Raw genomic sequence first — 18,372 nt, forward strand, 5'->3', positions numbered from 1 at the left:
CATCCAGTTTCCTTCCTGCCCTCAGGTGCCAAGTCCAGGACAGTCTGATTTAAACTCTGGAGGACTCACTTAAAAAAAAAAAAAAAAAAAAAAAAAAAAAAAAAAAAAAAAAAACCTCGAAAACTTTGAGGAAAGTCATGTCACACTAGTTCTATGCACACATAGAAAATGATGCATTTTAATAACCACTAAACTATGATTATAAAAATCATGCACCGTGATTAACCTCATTTAAACTGACTGTGGTAAAGCTGAAAATGAAGAGCTAACAAAGAAAGCTCTGTAATTTTTGTAGTTTGTTTTGAACTTTGAAAACAGAAGAGGGCTGGTGTGGTGGCTCAGTGCAGGAAAACACTTGAAAAGTCAACTTTGGCCTTTAAATCCCAGCACTCAAGAGGTTCTAGGACAGCCAGGGCTACATAGAGACCCTGTTCTCAAAACAACAGCACCACCACATACTGCTGTCCCCCCCAAAAGAAAGTATGACAACCTGAGTTCAATCCCTGAGACCCACACGGTGAATGGAGAGAAATGATTCCTACAAGTTGTCCTTTGACCTCCATACACACTATGGCTATGCTGCACATATAGACAAACGTGAGTGATACACAAACATAAACACACACATGAACACACACAAATCTAACTTTTTAAAATGTTATTTTAAAAAATAAGTGAAAGAAGGCCATAAAATGGGGGCCTCTGGGTTTTCCCTATCACACTTGGCAATTTCCTATAATATATAACATACAAGAATATTCTGCACTGCCAAATAGCTATGAATTCAATCAGTAATTGCTTCAAAAAACATTTTAAGAATTAATTATTTCACCAGCACTTAGAGGCAGAGGCAGTCAGATTTCTGAGTTCAAGGCCAGTCTGGTCTACAGAGAGAATTCCAGGACAGCCAGGACTCCGTCAAAAATTGAAGATCAAAACCAAAAGAAAAGCAAACACCACCAAAATGATTTTTTTTTGGGGGGGGGGGTGTTCGAGACAGGGTTTCTCTGTGTAGCCCTGGCTGTCCTGGAACTCACTCTGTATACCAGGCTGGCCTTGAACTCAGAAATTCACTTGCCTCTGCCTCCCAAGTGCTGGAATTAAAGGCGTGCACCACCATGCCTGGCTCCAAAATGATTTCTTTTACTTTTTTTTTTTTTTTTTAAAAAAGCTTTATTTATTTATTATATGTAATTACTCTGTAGCTGTCTTCAGACACTCCAGAAGAGGGCGTCAGATCTTGTTACAGATGGTTAAGGATGGTTATGAGCCACCATATGGTTGCTGGGATTTGAACTCAGGACCTTTGGAAGAGCAGTCGGGTGCTCTTACCCACTGAGCCATCTCACCAGCCCTCTTTTACTTTTTATTTGTCAGTTTGATACATAACAGCCTAGGCCTAGAACTTGTACATAGCCTAGGCTGGCTTCAAACTTGAAGTGATCCTTCTACCTCAGTTCCCAAGTGCTGGGATTACAGGGGTAAACTACCACACCTGAAAAATGTCCACACTTTCTAAAACTAGTGTCCCATGTACTTGATAGAGACTTCGAAGTTTCCATCACTTCAATCTTTAATTGCTACCAGACACTCAAAGAACTCAAAAAAAAAAAAAAGGCATTACTGTTACTTAAAGATCTTCAAAGCTGACACTTTAGGTTTCTCCCTTAAACTGGAAATTTTAAGAGCTACTAAATAACCTATTTAGTAGATATAACTTTTATAGTTTATGATCTCTGCAATGACAAAATTAACCATTATTATTCTTAGAAGTTAAACTAACAATGTCCAAGTGTAAGGTTAGAAACAGTCTGCTCTCAAGGAGACTTTAATTTAGTAAGAACCACAAAAATCAAACAAACAGGAAAGGAATACTTTATATGAATTAGTAGAAATCAGAAGCTAAGATGCCAGGGTTTTCTTCAGTGTACAGTGCTTGCTTTCCATTTCTCCCCTCCCCCTAGAGAGGAAAAATAACGCACAATGTGTAAAATGTTATCATAGTGGTTTAAGGAAAAAAAAAACCATCAAAGAACACTGCACTAATTAGGGTAGAGAAAAGTTGGGAAGACTTGGGAATGGGGCTTTAAGTAGACTCAGAAGAATGAGGAATCTTTGACTCAAAACAGAAAGAATGTGATGGAGTTAATAGCGTGCACTGTGAAGTATTCAAGCCAAAATAGACACTGAATGCTCATGAGTAGTGGGAAAACTGAGCTGGAAAAACTGTAACTTACTTGGAAAACTAGGCCAAGTATTTTTAACTTTCCAGTGGTAGAAAAAAGAAAATGATTTTAAGAAGTAACTTTGGCAGTCTGTTTCAGATTCACCCTTTACAGTCAGAAAGTCAATTTTTTTTTAAAGGGCTGTAGGTCAAGTCCAAGGCTTTATACATTCTTTTTTGAAGTGCTGGGCACTGAGCCTAGGTCTCATGCCTTCAAGACAGGCACTCTACCACTGAGCTACAACTTCAGTATTTTCCATCCATTGGATTTCTTTCTCTCCTCTCTTTTGGCTCATACTAATGTAAGTTAGCCACCGAGGTATTCCTGCAGGTAGAGATCCTGCCTTCATGCATGACAACCTAAGCTGATACCTAGTGACCTACAAGATGGAAGAGAACCAACTCCTCCAAGTTGTCCTCTGATAGCCACATGCACTGGGGCATGCACAGGGACACAAGCACATCAAATCACTGCAATAAAATATATAAAATGTTTCCTTGCTTTGGTCTTCTGTTGCACAGAAAAATAACTGATAAATGGACTTACCATAATAAATTTTCTTACACATTAAAGTATGTAGATATACTTAGTCCTCCTTATCTATTCTAGATAGTACTTTTAAAGGTTTTTGTTTACTTGGTTTTTTGTTTGTTTGTTTGTTTGTTTGTTTTTAGTATTAAGTTTATTGGAGCTGGATAGATAGCTCAGTGGCTAATAGCATTTGCTGTTCTTCCCGGGGACCTGAAGAACCTGCAGTTCTCAACACCTACATTAGGCAGACTTCTTGGGTGTGTGTGCACACACACACACAAAAGTGAGAGAAAGGAGAGAAAGAGAATGAGTGTGGTGTGTATGGAAATCAGAGGACCTCTTACAGAAATCAGTTTTGGCCTCTAGACATGTGGTCCTGGGTTGTCAGGCTTAGCTGGGGCTGCTTTTACCTGATGACCCACCTCACCAGCTTTAGATAGTGTTATTTGTATTCTATTTCTTTATAGTCCTTATCTTTTGCTTTATCGAGGTAAATACAATTTCCAATACAATCTCTATCCTAAAAACTACATTTAAGCCAGGCATGATGTTATATTCTTGCAATTCCAGCATTTGTGAGCCTTGAAGCAAAAAACAAAAAGATTTAGTTTCTGGCAGAGTGGTGCAAAACAGAAGCCCCTGTTATGTGGGAGACTAAGGCAGGCAGGTCTTTAAACCAAAGAATTTAAGAACAGCCTGGATAACAAACTCTCCTATTTCATAGAGGGGAAGATGGAGTCAGAGGTATGGCTCAGTAGTTAAAAGCATTTGTTGCTCTTCTAGAGGACCTGAGTTCTATGCACATAACCTCCTGGAATTCCTGGAGGAATTCCTGGAGTCCACCCTCAGTAACACACTTCCTCCAACAAGGCCTACCTCCCAATCTTTCCACAACCAGGGACCACACATTCAAATACATGAGCCTATGGGGGCCACTCTCATTCAAATCACTGCAGGCATCAAGGCCCTCTTCTAGCCTCTACAGGCACTTTTACCTGTGTACAAAATTACACATATACACTGATAATTAAAACTGAATTTCTTCCTGCCTGCCTGTCTTTAAAGTCTTAGTTAGAAAAAAAAAAAAATCCACAGTTCTAGGGGATTCAGTGTCTTCTCCTGACCTCTGCAGACACTAGGCACACATGTGTTCTATATATGTACATGTAGGCAAAGCACTCCTACACATAAAATTAAGTCTTTATTTTTTTTTATTTTTTTGGTTTTTCGAGACAGGGTTTCTCTGTATAGCCCTGGCTGTCCTGGAACTCACTCTGTAGACCAGGCTGGCCTCGAACTCAAGAAATCTGCCTGCCTCTGCCTCCCAAGTGCTGGGATTAAAGGCGTGTGCCACCACCGCCCAGCTTTTTTTTTTTTTTTTTTTAATGTGGAAATTTTTCCTGATTATAGAGCTATATCTGAAAACCTGACAGTAAAATTAACTCCTGAACATTATACCTTTGGATCATTAAGAACCTGGACTAAAAGTAATTTCATTTGGGGTAAGGTGTGTGTGTGTGTGTGTGTGTGTGTGTACATATATAGAACACATGTGTGCCTAGTGTCTGCATAGGTCAGGAGAAGACACTGGATCCCCTAGAACTGGAGTTATAGATGGTTGTGCACTGGGAACCAAACCAGGGTTTTCAGTAAGAACAGTAAGTGCTCTAACTGCTGAGCCATTATTCCACCCTCACTCTGTTAGTTTTTTTTTCTTTCTACATCTCAAATCTAATTCTAGCATGCTCCCAAACAAGATTAAGAGACATTTAATATATATCAAATCCAGTATTTAATAGGGCCACTGTTGTTTCTCCTCCATCTTTCTTTCTTGTTCATTTATTCAGTGACAAGTTCTTCAACCAACACAGCAACCCTAAGTCCCAAACTACATACCTGGGAGCTAAGTTGCTTAGGCTCATCCATTCTCCCAGGAGACTCACTTCTGGCTCTGTGTCTCTCTGTCATGGAAACAACACTGCCGGAGGGACTAAATCTGTTGGAAAAGGAGCATAAAGGGGACCAATAGACAAGTAGTGTCAAAGAACTTGAATGCTGTTTCTACTCTATCTTATCACTGAGGAATGGAACTAAATCAAACAGAAATATTTTCAAAGTGACAAAGCAAGTAGACTACATAGAAGATGAAACTTTCCTACTCTAGTAAGTATTGAAAAGTCTGGAGTTCTGTTTTGCTTTTATGAGCTAGGGTCTTGCTAGGAAGCCTTGGGTGCTCTGGCACTCTCTGCACAGGCTAGGCTCCAAGGCTCCATGTGCATCTACTCATAGTAATCCTTCCGGTTCAACCTCTCAAGCGCTAAGATTCCAAGCATGTTCCACGCTGCCCTGAAATCCTGGCTCTTTTATGTGACTACTAGGGTTTGGGCTGTTCCTTTTCTTATGGTAAGTTCATAGTTCATATAAATTAAAGCTCTTTTTGTATTTAAGATATACATTCTAATGCAGGAGAACAACAGCTACCCACACTGGGGATGAATATATTGTGTGCTAAAGAATATTTAGTTTGTCAAGGTCACGTGGTGGAAAATATTCAAAAAAATCCTAAATGTCTACATTATCAGCTATAAATTAAAGAGATGAGTTAGTTGGCTTTAGTTACCCCAAGATCATATTTTTTTTACTTATTTGTGAGAGACATGTGTGTAGAGGACAGATGATAATTTACTAGAGTCCATTCTTTCCTTATACCATGTGCGTGCTAGTGGGTGACCTCAGATGGTCAGGCTTGACTCTAAGTGCCTTTACCCATTTCAATCTATTTTAAGCAGGGAAAGAACAAACCAGCCTATCTTCTTAGTGTTTGGTAGCCTGAGGCAGGAAGAGTGCTTAAAAGAGTTTGAGGTTAGCCTACGCCAAAAGTAAGCTATAGGTCATCTTGAATTACCTGTCTCAAAAAAGGAAAAAAAAAACAAACAAAAAACCAAAAAGAAAAAACAAACAAAAAAACCAAAACAAAACCAAGAAAAAAACAAAACAAAACAAGAGCTGGGCAGTGGTGGCAAACTCATTTAATCCTAGCGCTCAGGAGGCAGAAGCAATTAGATCTCTGTGAGTTGAGTTCCAGGCCAGCTTGTTCCAGGTCAGGCCAGGTCATACAAAGAAACTTTGTCTTGAAAAACAAAAACAAAAACAACCCCCACAAACAACAACAACAACAAAGTACAAATATGGCCACCCATGCCAGTAATCCCATCACTCAGGAGGCTGAGGCAGGAGGACTGCCCTGAGTTCTAGAACAGCCTGAGCTACAGAAATCATCTCAACAAATAAATAAATAAATAAATAAATAAGAAAGAAAGAACTCAAAATATTACCAATCTAAACTAGTAACATTTTCCTTTCAGTTGACTAGATGAAAGCCAGTGCTACTTCCATTAAAAGGAACTCTCCTAACAGACTCAGTATATTAGGAAGAAACAGTGAGGACCATAGGCCAGAGCAACACTGCTGAGGACACTCTCAGGCCTGGGGTACTAGTAGCTTCAAAGGAAACATTACTAGGTGACACTTGAATTACTGTAGTGTAAAATTACTCTAATTTGAAAATTATTGATGGTACCAAATTTTCTCTGTAGGTAAGGGCAAAGAGAAATACACAGTGCTCTAAGGAAAGGTTACCTACCTGTGTGAGAAACAGCAATGTTACCAGACCCCTGACAACCAGCTCCCCCCCTAGTGCAGAGAGCCCTGGCAATGACTGATCCTAGAGTGGCTGCCGATGCTATTCTGATCCACTGAAGTGGCTAATTTTACCACAGTTCTCATAACATCGTCAATATTTCAGATCCAGGAGCCTCCTGTGCTGAAAATGCAAGTCTTCTGACATACTTCCAGTCTCCCAAAGTAAGCTGAATAAGAATATCAGGTAAAAAAGATGCCCTCTGCAAAACAGAAGGCTCATTTAATGATGTCTGTACAATAGCTTTAAAAGGAGAAACAAAACTTACCTGTCAACTTCACTGCTGGTTGGCCGAGCTACCTTGGTTCCTGAAGACCCTAAAGTGTAACTTTCCTGTCCTATAGAACCATGGCCTGTGGTGTCAATCACCATGGCTGTGACTTCCTCTGCACTACTCCCATCTTCTCCAGAAGGCTGATTCTCTGGTCCAAGCCACTCTTCTAGATTTTCAGTTTTGATGTGCACTGCTCCAAGAACCCTAACTTCGTCACCACTCCGGGCCCCCTGGTCTGCTAGTCCTGTTTCCACATACCACTGTCCTGCTCTGTTGATTCGAAGAATGGGCTCCCGGCCTTCTACATCAGAACCCTGTTCAATTATCTGAGGACTGGTGGACTCCTCAGGGGGACTGAGCTCTCTGATATCCAGCACAGCACTGACCTGGCCTCTCCAGTTTCCCTTTGAGGCATTATGCCGTGGACTAAGTGAGCGGTTTAGATTTGGTGTAACCCTGTGAGACTCTGGAGGTCTCTCTTGATGCTTTGTCCTTGTTTGACTTAATTCTGCTTCAACCTCAGCCACATTAATTTTGAAGTGAATGCCCTCTAGGATCTGTGTACATTTATCTATAATATGCTGCATCTGCAGAAAGCTAGCAGCTGTTAGGTAGCTGATGATATCTGCTAGTTGCAGGCATATCCGCCCTGTGTAACAGAAAGAAAGAAGTTGTTCAAAAACAGTAGGGTTCTTGATGACAGAAATGGACACAGTACTCATTTCATTCAAGGACATGTGATCCCGGAAATAAGGGGAGCTGGCAGCCAGTACTACTTTGTGAGCCCGAAAAGCTTGTCCTTGCACATTGACCACAATATCACAGAGACGGCCTTGCATTCGTAGCTGGTTGAGATGGCTCAGAACAGAGTTGCTGAAGTCGGGGATCTCCAATTGTATGTTCCCACTTTTCTCCATGGTCATGCCTGATAGCACAGGCAGAATTCAACCCTGCTGAAAGAGCAAACCACAGGCTTAGTACTAGCTTGACTCCCTTTGCGCTTTCTAGTTCAGACATCCCTACACATTTAAACTTTCCATGAGTGCCAGCTATACATACATCATTTTAGCGCTTGGGACACGGAGGCAGGAGAATCATGAGTACGGGCTAAATAAGTAAAATCTTGCCTCAGGAAGAAAAAAAGAATTCTCTATATATCTTCCTTATGTTTGGATGTAGAAACAGAATTGCCAGCAGGTGTTCTGTTAGTAACAAGGCTGGCCTCAAACTCCTGATCCTACCTCCTAAGTGCTAGGATTACTGTAAGCTGCTAAGCCTGGTACAAGGTGTTTTATTTTCACAGTAAAGTGTAATTAACACACAAAAAAGTGACTGCTACACTGCAAAAAATTCAAGCTATGCCCATACTTTATTAGTAGGCTATATAACATAAAGACAGTTCACTAAGAAGGGGCATCAAACAGTCTGGTTATAAAGTGACTAATATCCTACATGAATGGCCGCTATTATCACCATTTCTTCCCTTAAGACAGTGTCCCTCTGTGTAGCTCTGGATGCCCTATAACTTGTTCAGTAGACCAGGCTAGCCTGGAACTTAGCGATCTTCCTCCAGGAATGCTAGAATTAAGCCACCACACCAGATATGTTTGTTTGAGACAGGGTCTAATGTAGCCCAGGCTATTCCTGGAACTTACTATGTAGACCATCTGGTTTCTAACTCAAAAAGATCTGACTGCTTCTGCTGAGATTAAAGAATGCTGGTGTTAGAGGTGTTTGACCACCATGCCTGATTAGGCCCATATTTTTAAGTTTACCAGTTTGAGCTCCCACTTGTTGAATATGGGACTCTGAGGTGATCTGAGAAACAAACATTCCACAGCCCTGTCAGCATTCAATTAACATGCAGAGAATTTGGGACCTAGTTTCCAGAGTTAGCAAAAACTAAGTAAAATTTTTTCTCCCCAACAAACGTGAACTTGGGTATTCTAAAGTGGCGATGCTACTTTGATTGGGAAAGTTGGTTCCCCACAGCCGACAAAAATAAAGCCTGAAATTTCACACCACAAAGACTGCACCTGCACCAAATAGTCTTAATTAGTTGAGTGTAGTTCGAGTATACCACAAGGACTTACGGATTTAGGCTCACCATGCATCTAATGTTTCTCTAAATTTATGAGACTACACGGTACACCAGGAAGTTGTCCGGACACGCTCACATTATCACCTCGCACTTACAACACACTTATTGAGTAACAGGGAAGTGCAAACACGGCTTTCAAGAAGCAACTTTAACCAATCTGACCTTTTTCCAAAGCGTTATTGTTTGTTTTGAAACTTTTAATCCATTAAGAGCCTCTGTCGATGCCATCACGAATTCAGATGTTTATTTTGGAGCCTACACCAGCGCCTTTTTGTTTGCTCTTTCCAGCGATTCCCCAGTGAGGAGGAAGCCCCTGGAGTAAAGTCTTTCTCTAGCGTCGGCACTGAAGGGGCGAGAGCTGTAAAAGGGAGAATCGGGAACGCTTGGGGTTGGCCAGTCAGGTCCAGGGGCAGCCTCCATCAGTGTCAGGAAGCATGGGAAAAAGGGGGACCTGGTTATGCGAGGAGGTGGCACAGATGCCCGGGAGCCCCGCGGCAAGGGAGTTGCGGGCGCGCAAGAGAGGCGCGGGAGGGGGAAGGGGGCGGCGCCCCGGGATCGGTAGAGGGCGGCGGCGGCTGCCGGGGTGGGGGTGTGTCTGGGTGTGTCCCGGCCGCGCGCGCGGGGTCCTGAGGGAGGGGCTCGCCAAGGGGGCGGGCCCGCGAGCTCGGCAGCCCCGAGCCAAAGGGGTGGAAGGTCGCCGAGTACTGGGAGGGGAGGTGGGGCGGCGACTGAGCGCCCCAGGAGCTGGCTGCAAGCGAGACGCGGCCAGGGAGCGTAGGGTACGGGCTGACGGGGCGGGGGTGCGGGGCCCCGAGCCCAGTCAAGGAGCAGCACCTACCTCCGGGGGTGGAAATGGGCCGGAATGGGCCGGAACACCGTCCCGGAAGTGAAACCCCCCGCCCCCTCCTCCCGAGCGGGCGACGTGCCGGAAGGAAATCAGTCACCCTCACGCCGCCCCTCCCCCAGCGCTTTCCTTGCAGGAGCCCCCTCCCCTCAGCCTGCACTCCTCAGGGAGGCGGAGGGCGGGCCTAACGTGCCCGCGGCAACTCCGCCCTCCCGGCTCTCGGGGGCGTGGCCAGAGGGAAGATTTTTTTTTTTTGAGGGCGTGAAAGAGGTGGGGCTTGAGGAGGAGTCTGAGGGCGAGTGAGGGGCGGGGTTTAAGTGGACGCAGCGGGCGGCCTTGCGTCCTGACGTCACGAGGACCTTATATACTCGACTAAGCCGCCATCTCGGTCTTTCGGAGCTGTGCGGCAGGCTGAGCAGGTTTGTGTTCTCTTCAGTATGTTATGGCTTCGGGCCTTGGAGGTTGAGGCCCTGGAAGCTGGAGGAATTCCGAGGCCAGCCGGTGAGGTTAGTTCAGGGTACAAGCTGGAAACTTTGGGAGGATGGTTCAACGTGTATTTGTCACATGAAGTAGTATTAGGTTTTTAGTATGGAAACCAGACAAAGGCGACTCAGTGTGCGTGTTCTTGCTATGATGAAGGTTATGTTGGTAGGGACAACTGAGAATGTTGATGAGTACCAACGATTCTGATGGCAGAGCATGCTGAGTCACCTCGTGCACGGTTCGGCTGGGGTGGACTGCAGAGCCATGCGGTGTTTCGAGATCATGGGGTGGAGGCATTGGCTAGAGACTGCCATTAAGTAGGCCTTAGCCACTAACAAAGGGGAAGATTCCTCTAGGGAAATACCTAGATTAGAGACTTAGATGTAATAGCTGGATATATGCAACTCACAGTGCCTATGTGGATGGAGTTCTTTGTTAGATTGGTACGCTTTGTGGGAGTAAAGCTACTAAACATTAACGGTTTTCATAGGAATGGCAATGTGGACCTCTGTGATGGGACAACTGGTGGGATCTCACATCCAGGTAACTCAGTGGGGGGTATGTGGAAAACATAATGACCATAAAGCCCATGATGGTATGAGAGTAGTGGACAGAAGGGATTTCTGAAAAAACACTTTTCTGAGGCTTTTAATTCAGTTACTGGAAAGGGTTAAATTCAGTGAAGAAGGGAACTGACTGTTCACATCTCTTATTTCCAGTTCTGTGTCAAAGGAGGATGAAGACTAAGGTGAGTACTGAAATAGTCTAGTGAGAAGATAGGTTGAAAGGACAGTGCCACAATGATGACATCATATTTGCTACTCTTGACAGCTGGGGTGACGATAGCTTTAAACCACCATAATTAAAACTGAGGCACACAGAATAATGATTCGGGGCTAACTATAGAGTAAGCAGTATTTACATAGACTTTTTTCCCCCAGGACTCATGAGGAAGCTGGATTACTGGACGAGAGCAATGTAAGCAATTTTTTTGTATGCATGTGGTCCCACTACAAGAGGCCCCTCAACCCACACATCAATGTAGAGTTCCATGAAAGCAATTGTAGAGAAGAGTGGGTGGGAGATCTGAAGCCAGACAGGGCATTGTGTGTCTAGGTATCTGAAGAGGCTGGTTCTTGATAACTCTGGGAGCTAGTGTGATTGAACACAGGATTTATAATTGTGCTATTTAGACCAGATTTGGTGGGCACTTTCCCTATCTTAAGTGCTGAGTCAGGTCTAACAGGGCAGTTTTAACTATTTGTTTGATCTTGTAGGTTCTAGAAGGGAAGACCAGAAAATGAGATGGTAAGTGAAACTAAAGGAATTGTAGATGCTAAACAGGCCAAACAAATGGCTTGGCATTGTTGCACTTTTTGGCAAAGTACTCCTGGTCATATCTTTGACCACAGCCTGCATGATGACAAGCAAATGCTGACTAATGTGAAGATCTTATTAGCTCTATCTGATGCTGGGCTTGCTTGGCATTTATTATGGGGCAAGCTCAATCTGTTGACTGCATTAAAAAGCTCTTAATATTTTTTAGGTGGAGTTTAATAAGGCTGGACAGACAGTTTTGAAAGTAAGTATTGAAAAATGCTTGAATCTAGGCCAATAAAAAGGGACATGCAGAGATTTTAAATCCATCAAAACTCCAGCATGCATTGTCTTTGGGTGTTTAGATAGGTGTATTTTGCACAACACTCGGGGTTTTTGTAATGATGTTGATCAAATGTCTGAGCTGAATGTAACTTGTAGACAATTTCTAACACTGAAGAACCCTGTGGCAGGCAACTAAAAATAGTTGAGTGATGCTTAGCATATTTGTAAGAGGTATTTTCTTTTAATTCCAGTCACTGTGGTTGCATGCTTTCATTTGGATGGCTTGCCTTGGGTAAGAAGCCATTGGGGGCCTTGAGTTCAAGATTAATTATATCCAGCCATTTGCAATATGTGAGATTTAGCTTTTGGAACATGCATGTGTTACCATCAGTACTAAATTGCCCTAAATTTTTTTCAGACACAAATGGTTTGAATAAAGAAAGGTAAGCATTGTAAATTTGGTATTTACTATATAAATTAAGGTACTGTTAGTGATGACCAATAACGTTAAACAGATGGGAATCTCTCTGAATAAGACTGAAGATTGATTGTTCAGCTGAAACAGTATTTAAGAACATCAGCAAATACAGTTTATAAATACATATTTCTAAATGGAGTGTAATTTCTGCAGGTATTACACATGGATCCCCTCAGTTGAAGGCACTGTGCACACATAACGGTAAGTGTCTTTGAAATGTGCTTGCATTACTTTCAACCCTTTCCAAATAAGCCGATACTGTGATGATAACATAGTTCAGCAGACTTAACTCTGATGAACAATCATGTCTTTCGCTCCTATCTGATGTATCTGGCTATAATGTTTTGTCCCTTTTAAAGAGTTCCTTGAATAGTATTAGGAAATAGAAGATAAAGTCCTAGTGATGAGGCCAAAAGCCTGATGTTAAGGTCGCATGTGCTGTGCCCCACTGACTTAACCCAGTAGGACAGTTTTATTGTGAAAAAAAGTTCCCTAGCAACCATAGTCTCAGGCTTCTTGGCAAGAGAACTGAGGTGAGGGGGCTGGAGAGATGGCTCAGTGGTTGCGGTTAAGAGCACTGACTGCTCTTCCAAAGGTCCTTATAGTTCAATTCCCAGCAACCACATGGTGGCTCACAACCATCTATAATAGGATCCAGTGCCCTCTTCTGGTGTGTCTGAAGACAGCTTTAGTGTACTCATATAAGTAAAATAAATCTTTAAAAAAAAGAACTGAGGTGAGCCCATGGAGACTGAACTGAGGACCCAAGGAATAGTGTAAAACAAAGTGAAGATAAATAACTACACTAATGAATTTTTTATTTTCAAACAGATGGGTCTTTCTGAATTTCTGGTCCTTCTGAATTTCAAGGTAAGTCACCTTGTTTTTGTACAGACTGTAATAGAGCTTGTAACCAGTGATGTGCTGATTCTGCCAAATGATACAAAGTGATATCACCTTTAAAACCGTTCCATTTTATTTCTGAGGTTACTATAGTAATGTGGAAAATTTAACTACTATAAGCCAGAGGAGTAAGTCTTTGTTTTCTTAGGGCTCCTGTGACAAGTAGACATGGCAGTGACTTCACCATTTTGTTTCTGAGGTAAGAACTGAAAATGTTTAACCATGAACCTATTCCAGGATACATGATGATCTCACCCCAACTTGAACTCTCTCACTGATTACTTGATGACAGTAAAAGATCTGATGTTCTGTGTTTTAAGTTACCATTTAAGTTAAAAATTGTAAAAGTGTGTCTAACAGCTACCTTCTGTTGCAGGTGCCTGGATGGAGACTCAAATAGAAGATGGTGTCAGATACATTGTGTTGTCAAGATTTTACCATTAAAGTGTGTTATAAACATGAAGTGTGCATTTTTTTTTTGGCTTTTTTCGAGACAGGGTTTCTCTGTGTAGCCCTGGTTGTCTTGGAACTCACTCTGTAGACTAGGCTGGCCTCAACCTGCCTCTGCCTCCCAGGTGCTGGAATTAAAGGCATGCGCCACCACGCTGCATTTTGTTCTGATGAGTACATTGCAGGGAGTTCACATCAGAGACATTAGCTTTAAATCTGTTAGTTGCCCAGTGACTGTATTGGGTGTCAATGTAGTTTGGCTTTTTGTGCGCTTATAAGCACAAAGGCCATTTCCTGTTTGAATTTAAAGGAACAGTTAACCAGAACTGGACTGGACTGGAGTTGGTATTTTCATTTTTGGCAGGTGATGGTGTCTGCTGAGTTTAACATCCTTAATGTCAAGTCAGCTATGCAGGCTGAAGTGGGTATACTAGCTTTTTATTTAAAGGTCTGGAGATGGCCTGTAGGGGGCACAGGTGTGAGGTAAAATTTGCGGCGTAAGCTTGGAAGGTAAAAAGCCTAGACTGCATTCCTGTTTAAACTGAATGCTGTCCCCATGCCTGGACTTCAGGCCTAACTCCAAAGTATTCCTAGTTAGAAGGAACACTGGCACACATTAGGGGTGGATATTGGTCACTATGGTATGTTGGGCTCAATAGATGTATTAAACCCTATCACATCCCCCATCAATCAGGTTTCTCATTTGGGGATATATATAACCCAATTACATCCCAGGGTTGTGAGGATTTGAGTTTCACATGCTAGTCACGTATCTTCCCTGTCATTTTTAAAAGTTATATTTGTGTGGTGATGCAAGTGTGAAGAGGCCAGGATGACCTACCCAATATGGAGTCCAGCTATCCAGTCCTCTTAACCTGGTCTCTAGGGAGGCAGGTTGCCTTGTGGGATTTCCATGTAGATGAGGCTGGTCTCAAACTCCGATCTGCCTAGGATCAAAGGTACTTGCTTACCAGGACCAGTTGGGAGTTACTGGTCTGTTAAAAGACACATGGTTCCTTAATTTCTTCCAGAACACAATCCAGCAGGGTTTCATTCATTGGTAGTGGTTCTCAGCACAGTCCTGGCCCTGCCTCTTCCCACTTCCCATGAGCACTGCCTTTAGATTTTGTGTTGATGCTGGTGATTGAACCACAGCCCTGGACATTCCATACAAGTGTTCTTCCAGTGAGCTGTGCTAGTTTGAGTAAGAATGGCCCCATAGCTGCCTTGCCATCTTCAGTGAGAGCAATCACCTAGTCTTGCAGTGACTGTAGGTGGTGGGGGTGTGAAGAGGCCCTGAGGATGTTCACGGGAGTGGTTTCCCCTTTCAGAGAACAGAATAGATGTTAGGGGTGGGAGGGTGTGCTGATAAACTCATCTGGATTGTGGTGAGTGGGTTTTAAAGCTTCAAGAGCCCATGTCTTTAGTCCCAGCACCTGGGAGGCAGAGGCAGCAAATCTGGCAGTTTGAGGCCAGCTTGGTCTATAGGAAAGTTCAGGCCATGCAGGGCTACACAGAGAAACTGATTTTTGAGAAATCTTAAGCAAGTTTTAGGGCTACGGAGTAACCCTGTCTTAACACCATAAAGAACCGGGCAGTGGTAGCACACGCCTTTAATCCCAGCACTTGGGAGGCAGAGGCAGGTGGATTTCTTGAGTTCGAGGCCAGCCAGAAACCCTGTCTGGAAAAACCAAAAAAAAAAAAAAAAACCCAACCAAACAAGAAAAAAAACAAAGCAAAACAACAAACCAACCATAAACAAGAGCCCATGCCAGGGAAACTGTCTTGAAAAACTATAAGAAAGCAATGATTCTGTGCCAGGCCCAGTCTTCCAGCAACAGCAGGTCAGGATATAGAACTCTCAGCTACTTCTACATCATGTCTGTGTTTGTCACCATGCTGATAACTAAAACTATAAGCCAGCACCAACTAAATGCTTTTTATATAAAGAGTTGTGGTGTCTCCTCACAGCAATAGAACAGTGACTAAGGGCTGTATTTTCAGCCCTGTTTTACAGTATTTCAAATATCTGCCACAAATGTAACCTCATGATTCTGGCAACAAGAGTCCTGTGAGATAGCCAGAACAAGTGTCATTCACATTATATAAGCTGCTGAGGCAGCTAAGAGACATTTGTAGCTTGCTTAAGGTACAACACAATAGAATTCTGTTCTTGTAATTTTTTTGGGGGGGGGTTCTACTATACTACTTAGAACATTATGTTGATAGCTGAATGGTTAGCAAAAAGTTCAATTTCTGGTTCTAATGAGGCTAGATGAGCTGAAACCTTGCTGCCAGTCTACAGAGGCAATCATGTTCTTGTATTATCCTCATCCTAATAACTTATCTGGGTATAGAAACATGCTTGGAAAACAGGAAGACTCTAAATACTCCAATAAAGAGATTTGTTTGTTTGTTTGTTTCATTTGACAATTCTCCAATTAAAAAACTTCCACAGAACTCCCAACCACAGAAAGTCCTAATGGTACACATGACCAAGTCACAATTGTGTAGCTTCTGTTTCTTACACGGTAATGATTGCTTCTACACAGACACTTGATTCTAAAGTCTGTGGCAGGTCTCGATCTTATTTTAAGTTTGGTAAAGCAGAGAAGGCAAAGGTTAAGAGCTCAAGTGTTTGGAAGGTGTGACGGGTGCACTCTCCTCTTCTGAGTCTGTTGGCCACAAGACGTGGATATGGTAAGGCTTCAGCTCTTCTGGAGACACGGAGTCTGGAGCATTGCTCATAAGGTCCTGTCCTCGGTAGGATTTAGGGAAGGCTATGACATCTCTGATGCTGGGTGCTCCCGTGACAAGACATACCAGTCTGTCTAACCCTGTGATGTAAAATACAAAGTGAACATGATGAGAAATATATAGCTTTTTGCTCTGAAATAACTTTGTGTGTGTATGTGTGTGTGTGTGTGTGTGTGTCAAGACAGGGTTTAGTCCTGGGTTGTCATGGAACTCACTCTGTATACCAGGTTGGCCTTAAATGCAGAGATTCACTTGCCTCTGCCTCCTGAGTCCTGGGACTAAAGACCTATACCACCACCACTACCATTACTGATGGACTTTTTTTTTTTTGAGACTATGCAGCTCTGGCTGAGAGATATGCCTGAAAGCTGGGATTAAAGACATGCACCACCGGGGCTGGTGAGATGGCTAACCGGTAAGAGCACCTGACTGCTCTTCCAAAGGTGCAGAGTTCAAATCCCAGCAACCACATGGTGGCTCACAACCGAGCTTAACGAGATCTGACTCCCTCTTCTGGGACTTGTGAGGACAGCTACAGTGTAATTACATATAATAAATAAATCTTTAAAAAAAAAAAAATAGGTTAAAAAAAAAAAAAAAAGACATGCACCACTACTACCAACCTTGGTCTTTATTTAAAAGATGTAAAGAATTTCTTTTTTTTTTTTTTTTTTGGCCCTGGTTTCATACATTCTAGACAAGTACTCTACCACTGAGCTACATCCTTAGGCCTGTAGAGAATTTACATTAATTTTTGTTTGTTTGTCTATCTGTTTGTTTTAAAGATAGGATTTCATGTAATCTAGGCTGGCCTGGAACTCTTCTAGACATTTGTACTATTTTGTGTGTGTGTGTGTGTGTGTGTGTGTGTGTGTGTGTGTGTGTGTGTGTGTGTGCATGTGCACACACGCGCACGGATTCTATACAAGCTCCCAGCACTGGAATTACAATTGTGAGTTGGCTGTTTTTATGTTCCCTGTGTGTGTATTTACAGATTTTTCTTTTTATTTGTCCATTTGTCCCTTCTAAGAGGAAGGAAGGAAGGAGGGAAGGAAGGAAGGGAAGAAGGAAGGAATGATGTGGAAGTGGGTAGGTAGGAGTTGAGGGAGGAAAAGCTGATCAGAATAAATTGTATGATTTATTTTTTTGAAAATATCTAAAAAACAATTTAATATTTTATGTGCATTAATTTTTGCCTGATTATACATCTGTGTGAGGATGTAAAATACTATGGAACTGGAGTGATTGACAGTTATAAACTGCCACGTGGATATTGGAAATTGAGCTTGGGTTTTCTGGAAAAACAACCAGTGCTCTTAACTGTTGAGCCATTATCTTTGGCCCCTAAATTTTTTTTTCCTCCAATTTAAAAAGCAGCAGCAACACCACCACCATTCAGGTTCTCTGCAGGAATGATAGGCACTTGCTTTGTTGTTGTTTTGTTCTTAAGGGTAGGGCTGGTGTAGATCTCACTGTAGCCTTGGCTGACCTAGTAGAATTTGCCATGTTGATCAGACTAGCCCTGAATGCACAGAAATCTGCCTGCTTCTGCCTCCCAATCCCTTCCCCTTAAACTGAGAATCTGAATTTGAGACACAGTGCCATGGAATGGAATTTAGTGCACAAAAAGACAGATTGTTTACCTAAGGCAATTCCTCCGTGTGGGGGAGCCCCATAGTCTAAAGCCTGAAGCAGATGGGAAAGCAGTTTCACATCTTCCTGAAATGCAAAACACATTTTATTTATTTAAATAGAAACTGAAAGTCTTCTGTCATAATGTAACAGCAAGTACTAAGAAGAAAGTGAAGTTCAGGTTAAAAATTGACAAGACCTAACCAGTGATAATGCATGGGGAGATGGTCTTAAAAAAACTTAGGAGGGCCGGGTGTGGTGGCGCACACCTTTAATCCCAGCACTTGGGAGGTAGAGGCAGGCGGATTTCTGAGTTCAAGGCCAGCCTGATCTACAAAGTGAGTTCTAGGACAGCCAGGGCTACACAGAGAAACCCTGTCTCGAAAAAAAAA

General features: G+C 42.6%; 2 protein-coding genes, 1 long non-coding RNA gene and 9 other non-coding genes across 18 annotated transcripts in view; 10 read left to right on the forward strand and 2 right to left on the reverse strand.

Moving 5' to 3' along the window:
- The window catches only part of Zbtb37 (zinc finger and BTB domain containing 37), a 16,941-nt gene extending 7,194 nt beyond the window's left edge, over positions 1-9,747 (reverse strand). The window contains exons 1-4 of one of the 5 annotated variants that reach the window (XM_021198166.2): positions 9,670-9,747; positions 8,994-9,189; positions 6,725-7,680; positions 4,653-4,752 (exon numbers count right to left, since the gene is read on the reverse strand). In XM_021198166.2, the coding sequence (XP_021053825.1) occupies positions 4,653-4,752; positions 6,725-7,653 (1,029 nt within the window). In that variant the 5' untranslated portion in view covers positions 7,654-7,680; positions 8,994-9,189; positions 9,670-9,747. Of the gene's footprint in view, positions 1-4,652; positions 4,753-6,720; positions 7,684-8,993; positions 9,293-9,669 lie in introns of those variants that run through there. The other 4 variants (XM_021198165.2, XM_029538781.1, XM_029538780.1 and 1 more) reach the window with 4 other exon arrangements.
- Positions 9,748-10,059: 312 nt separating this feature from the next.
- Positions 10,060-13,626, forward strand: LOC110322507. 3 transcript variants are annotated; one of them, XR_003843886.1, is made up of 12 exons: positions 10,082-10,181; positions 10,649-10,701; positions 10,878-10,906; positions 11,100-11,136; positions 11,436-11,466; positions 11,705-11,740; positions 12,012-12,052; positions 12,179-12,203; positions 12,392-12,439; positions 13,070-13,108; positions 13,290-13,340; positions 13,518-13,626. It is a non-coding gene; the product is annotated as an uncharacterized LOC110322507 (long non-coding RNA). The 3 variants fall into 3 exon arrangements; XR_003843885.1 differs by lacking the exon at positions 12,012-12,052 and having other exon boundaries at positions 10,060-10,094; positions 13,518-13,623; XR_003843884.1 differs by lacking the exon at positions 12,012-12,052 and having other exon boundaries at positions 13,518-13,623.
- On the forward strand, positions 10,295-10,374 carry LOC115064110. The gene has a single exon (XR_003843968.1). It is a non-coding gene; the product is annotated as a small nucleolar RNA SNORD74 (small nucleolar RNA).
- Positions 10,743-10,805, forward strand: LOC115064192. The gene has a single exon (XR_003844024.1). It is a non-coding gene; the product is annotated as a small nucleolar RNA SNORD75 (small nucleolar RNA).
- On the forward strand, positions 10,952-11,034 carry LOC115064100. The gene has a single exon (XR_003843959.1). It is a non-coding gene; the product is annotated as a small nucleolar RNA SNORD24 (small nucleolar RNA).
- Positions 11,571-11,630, forward strand: LOC115064111. The gene has a single exon (XR_003843969.1). It is a non-coding gene; the product is annotated as a small nucleolar RNA SNORD44 (small nucleolar RNA).
- LOC115064191 lies at positions 11,872-11,937 on the forward strand. Its single transcript, XR_003844023.1, has one exon. It is a non-coding gene; the product is annotated as a small nucleolar RNA SNORD78 (small nucleolar RNA).
- On the forward strand, positions 12,244-12,327 carry LOC115064103. The gene has a single exon (XR_003843962.1). It is a non-coding gene; the product is annotated as a small nucleolar RNA SNORD79 (small nucleolar RNA).
- LOC115064112 lies at positions 12,491-12,571 on the forward strand. Its single transcript, XR_003843970.1, has one exon. It is a non-coding gene; the product is annotated as a small nucleolar RNA snR60/Z15/Z230/Z193/J17 (small nucleolar RNA).
- Positions 13,150-13,227, forward strand: LOC115064109. The gene has a single exon (XR_003843967.1). It is a non-coding gene; the product is annotated as a small nucleolar RNA SNORD47 (small nucleolar RNA).
- On the forward strand, positions 13,376-13,452 carry LOC115064102. The gene has a single exon (XR_003843961.1). It is a non-coding gene; the product is annotated as a small nucleolar RNA SNORD81 (small nucleolar RNA).
- Positions 13,627-15,341: 1,715 nt separating the features above from the next.
- The window catches only part of Dars2 (aspartyl-tRNA synthetase 2, mitochondrial), a 28,450-nt gene continuing 25,419 nt past the window's right edge, over positions 15,342-18,372 (reverse strand). Inside the window, exons 16-17 of the mRNA XM_021197731.2 lie at positions 17,992-18,067; positions 15,342-16,428 (exon numbers count right to left, since the gene is read on the reverse strand). Coding sequence (XP_021053390.1) covers positions 16,214-16,428; positions 17,992-18,067 — 291 coding nt within the window. The 3' untranslated portion in view covers positions 15,342-16,213. The remainder of the gene's footprint in view (positions 16,429-17,991; positions 18,068-18,372) is intronic.

The sequence above is a fragment of the Mus pahari genome, chromosome 5, assembly GCF_900095145.1.
Source record: "Mus pahari chromosome 5, PAHARI_EIJ_v1.1, whole genome shotgun sequence".
Lineage (NCBI taxonomy): Eukaryota > Metazoa > Chordata > Mammalia > Rodentia > Muridae > Mus > Mus pahari.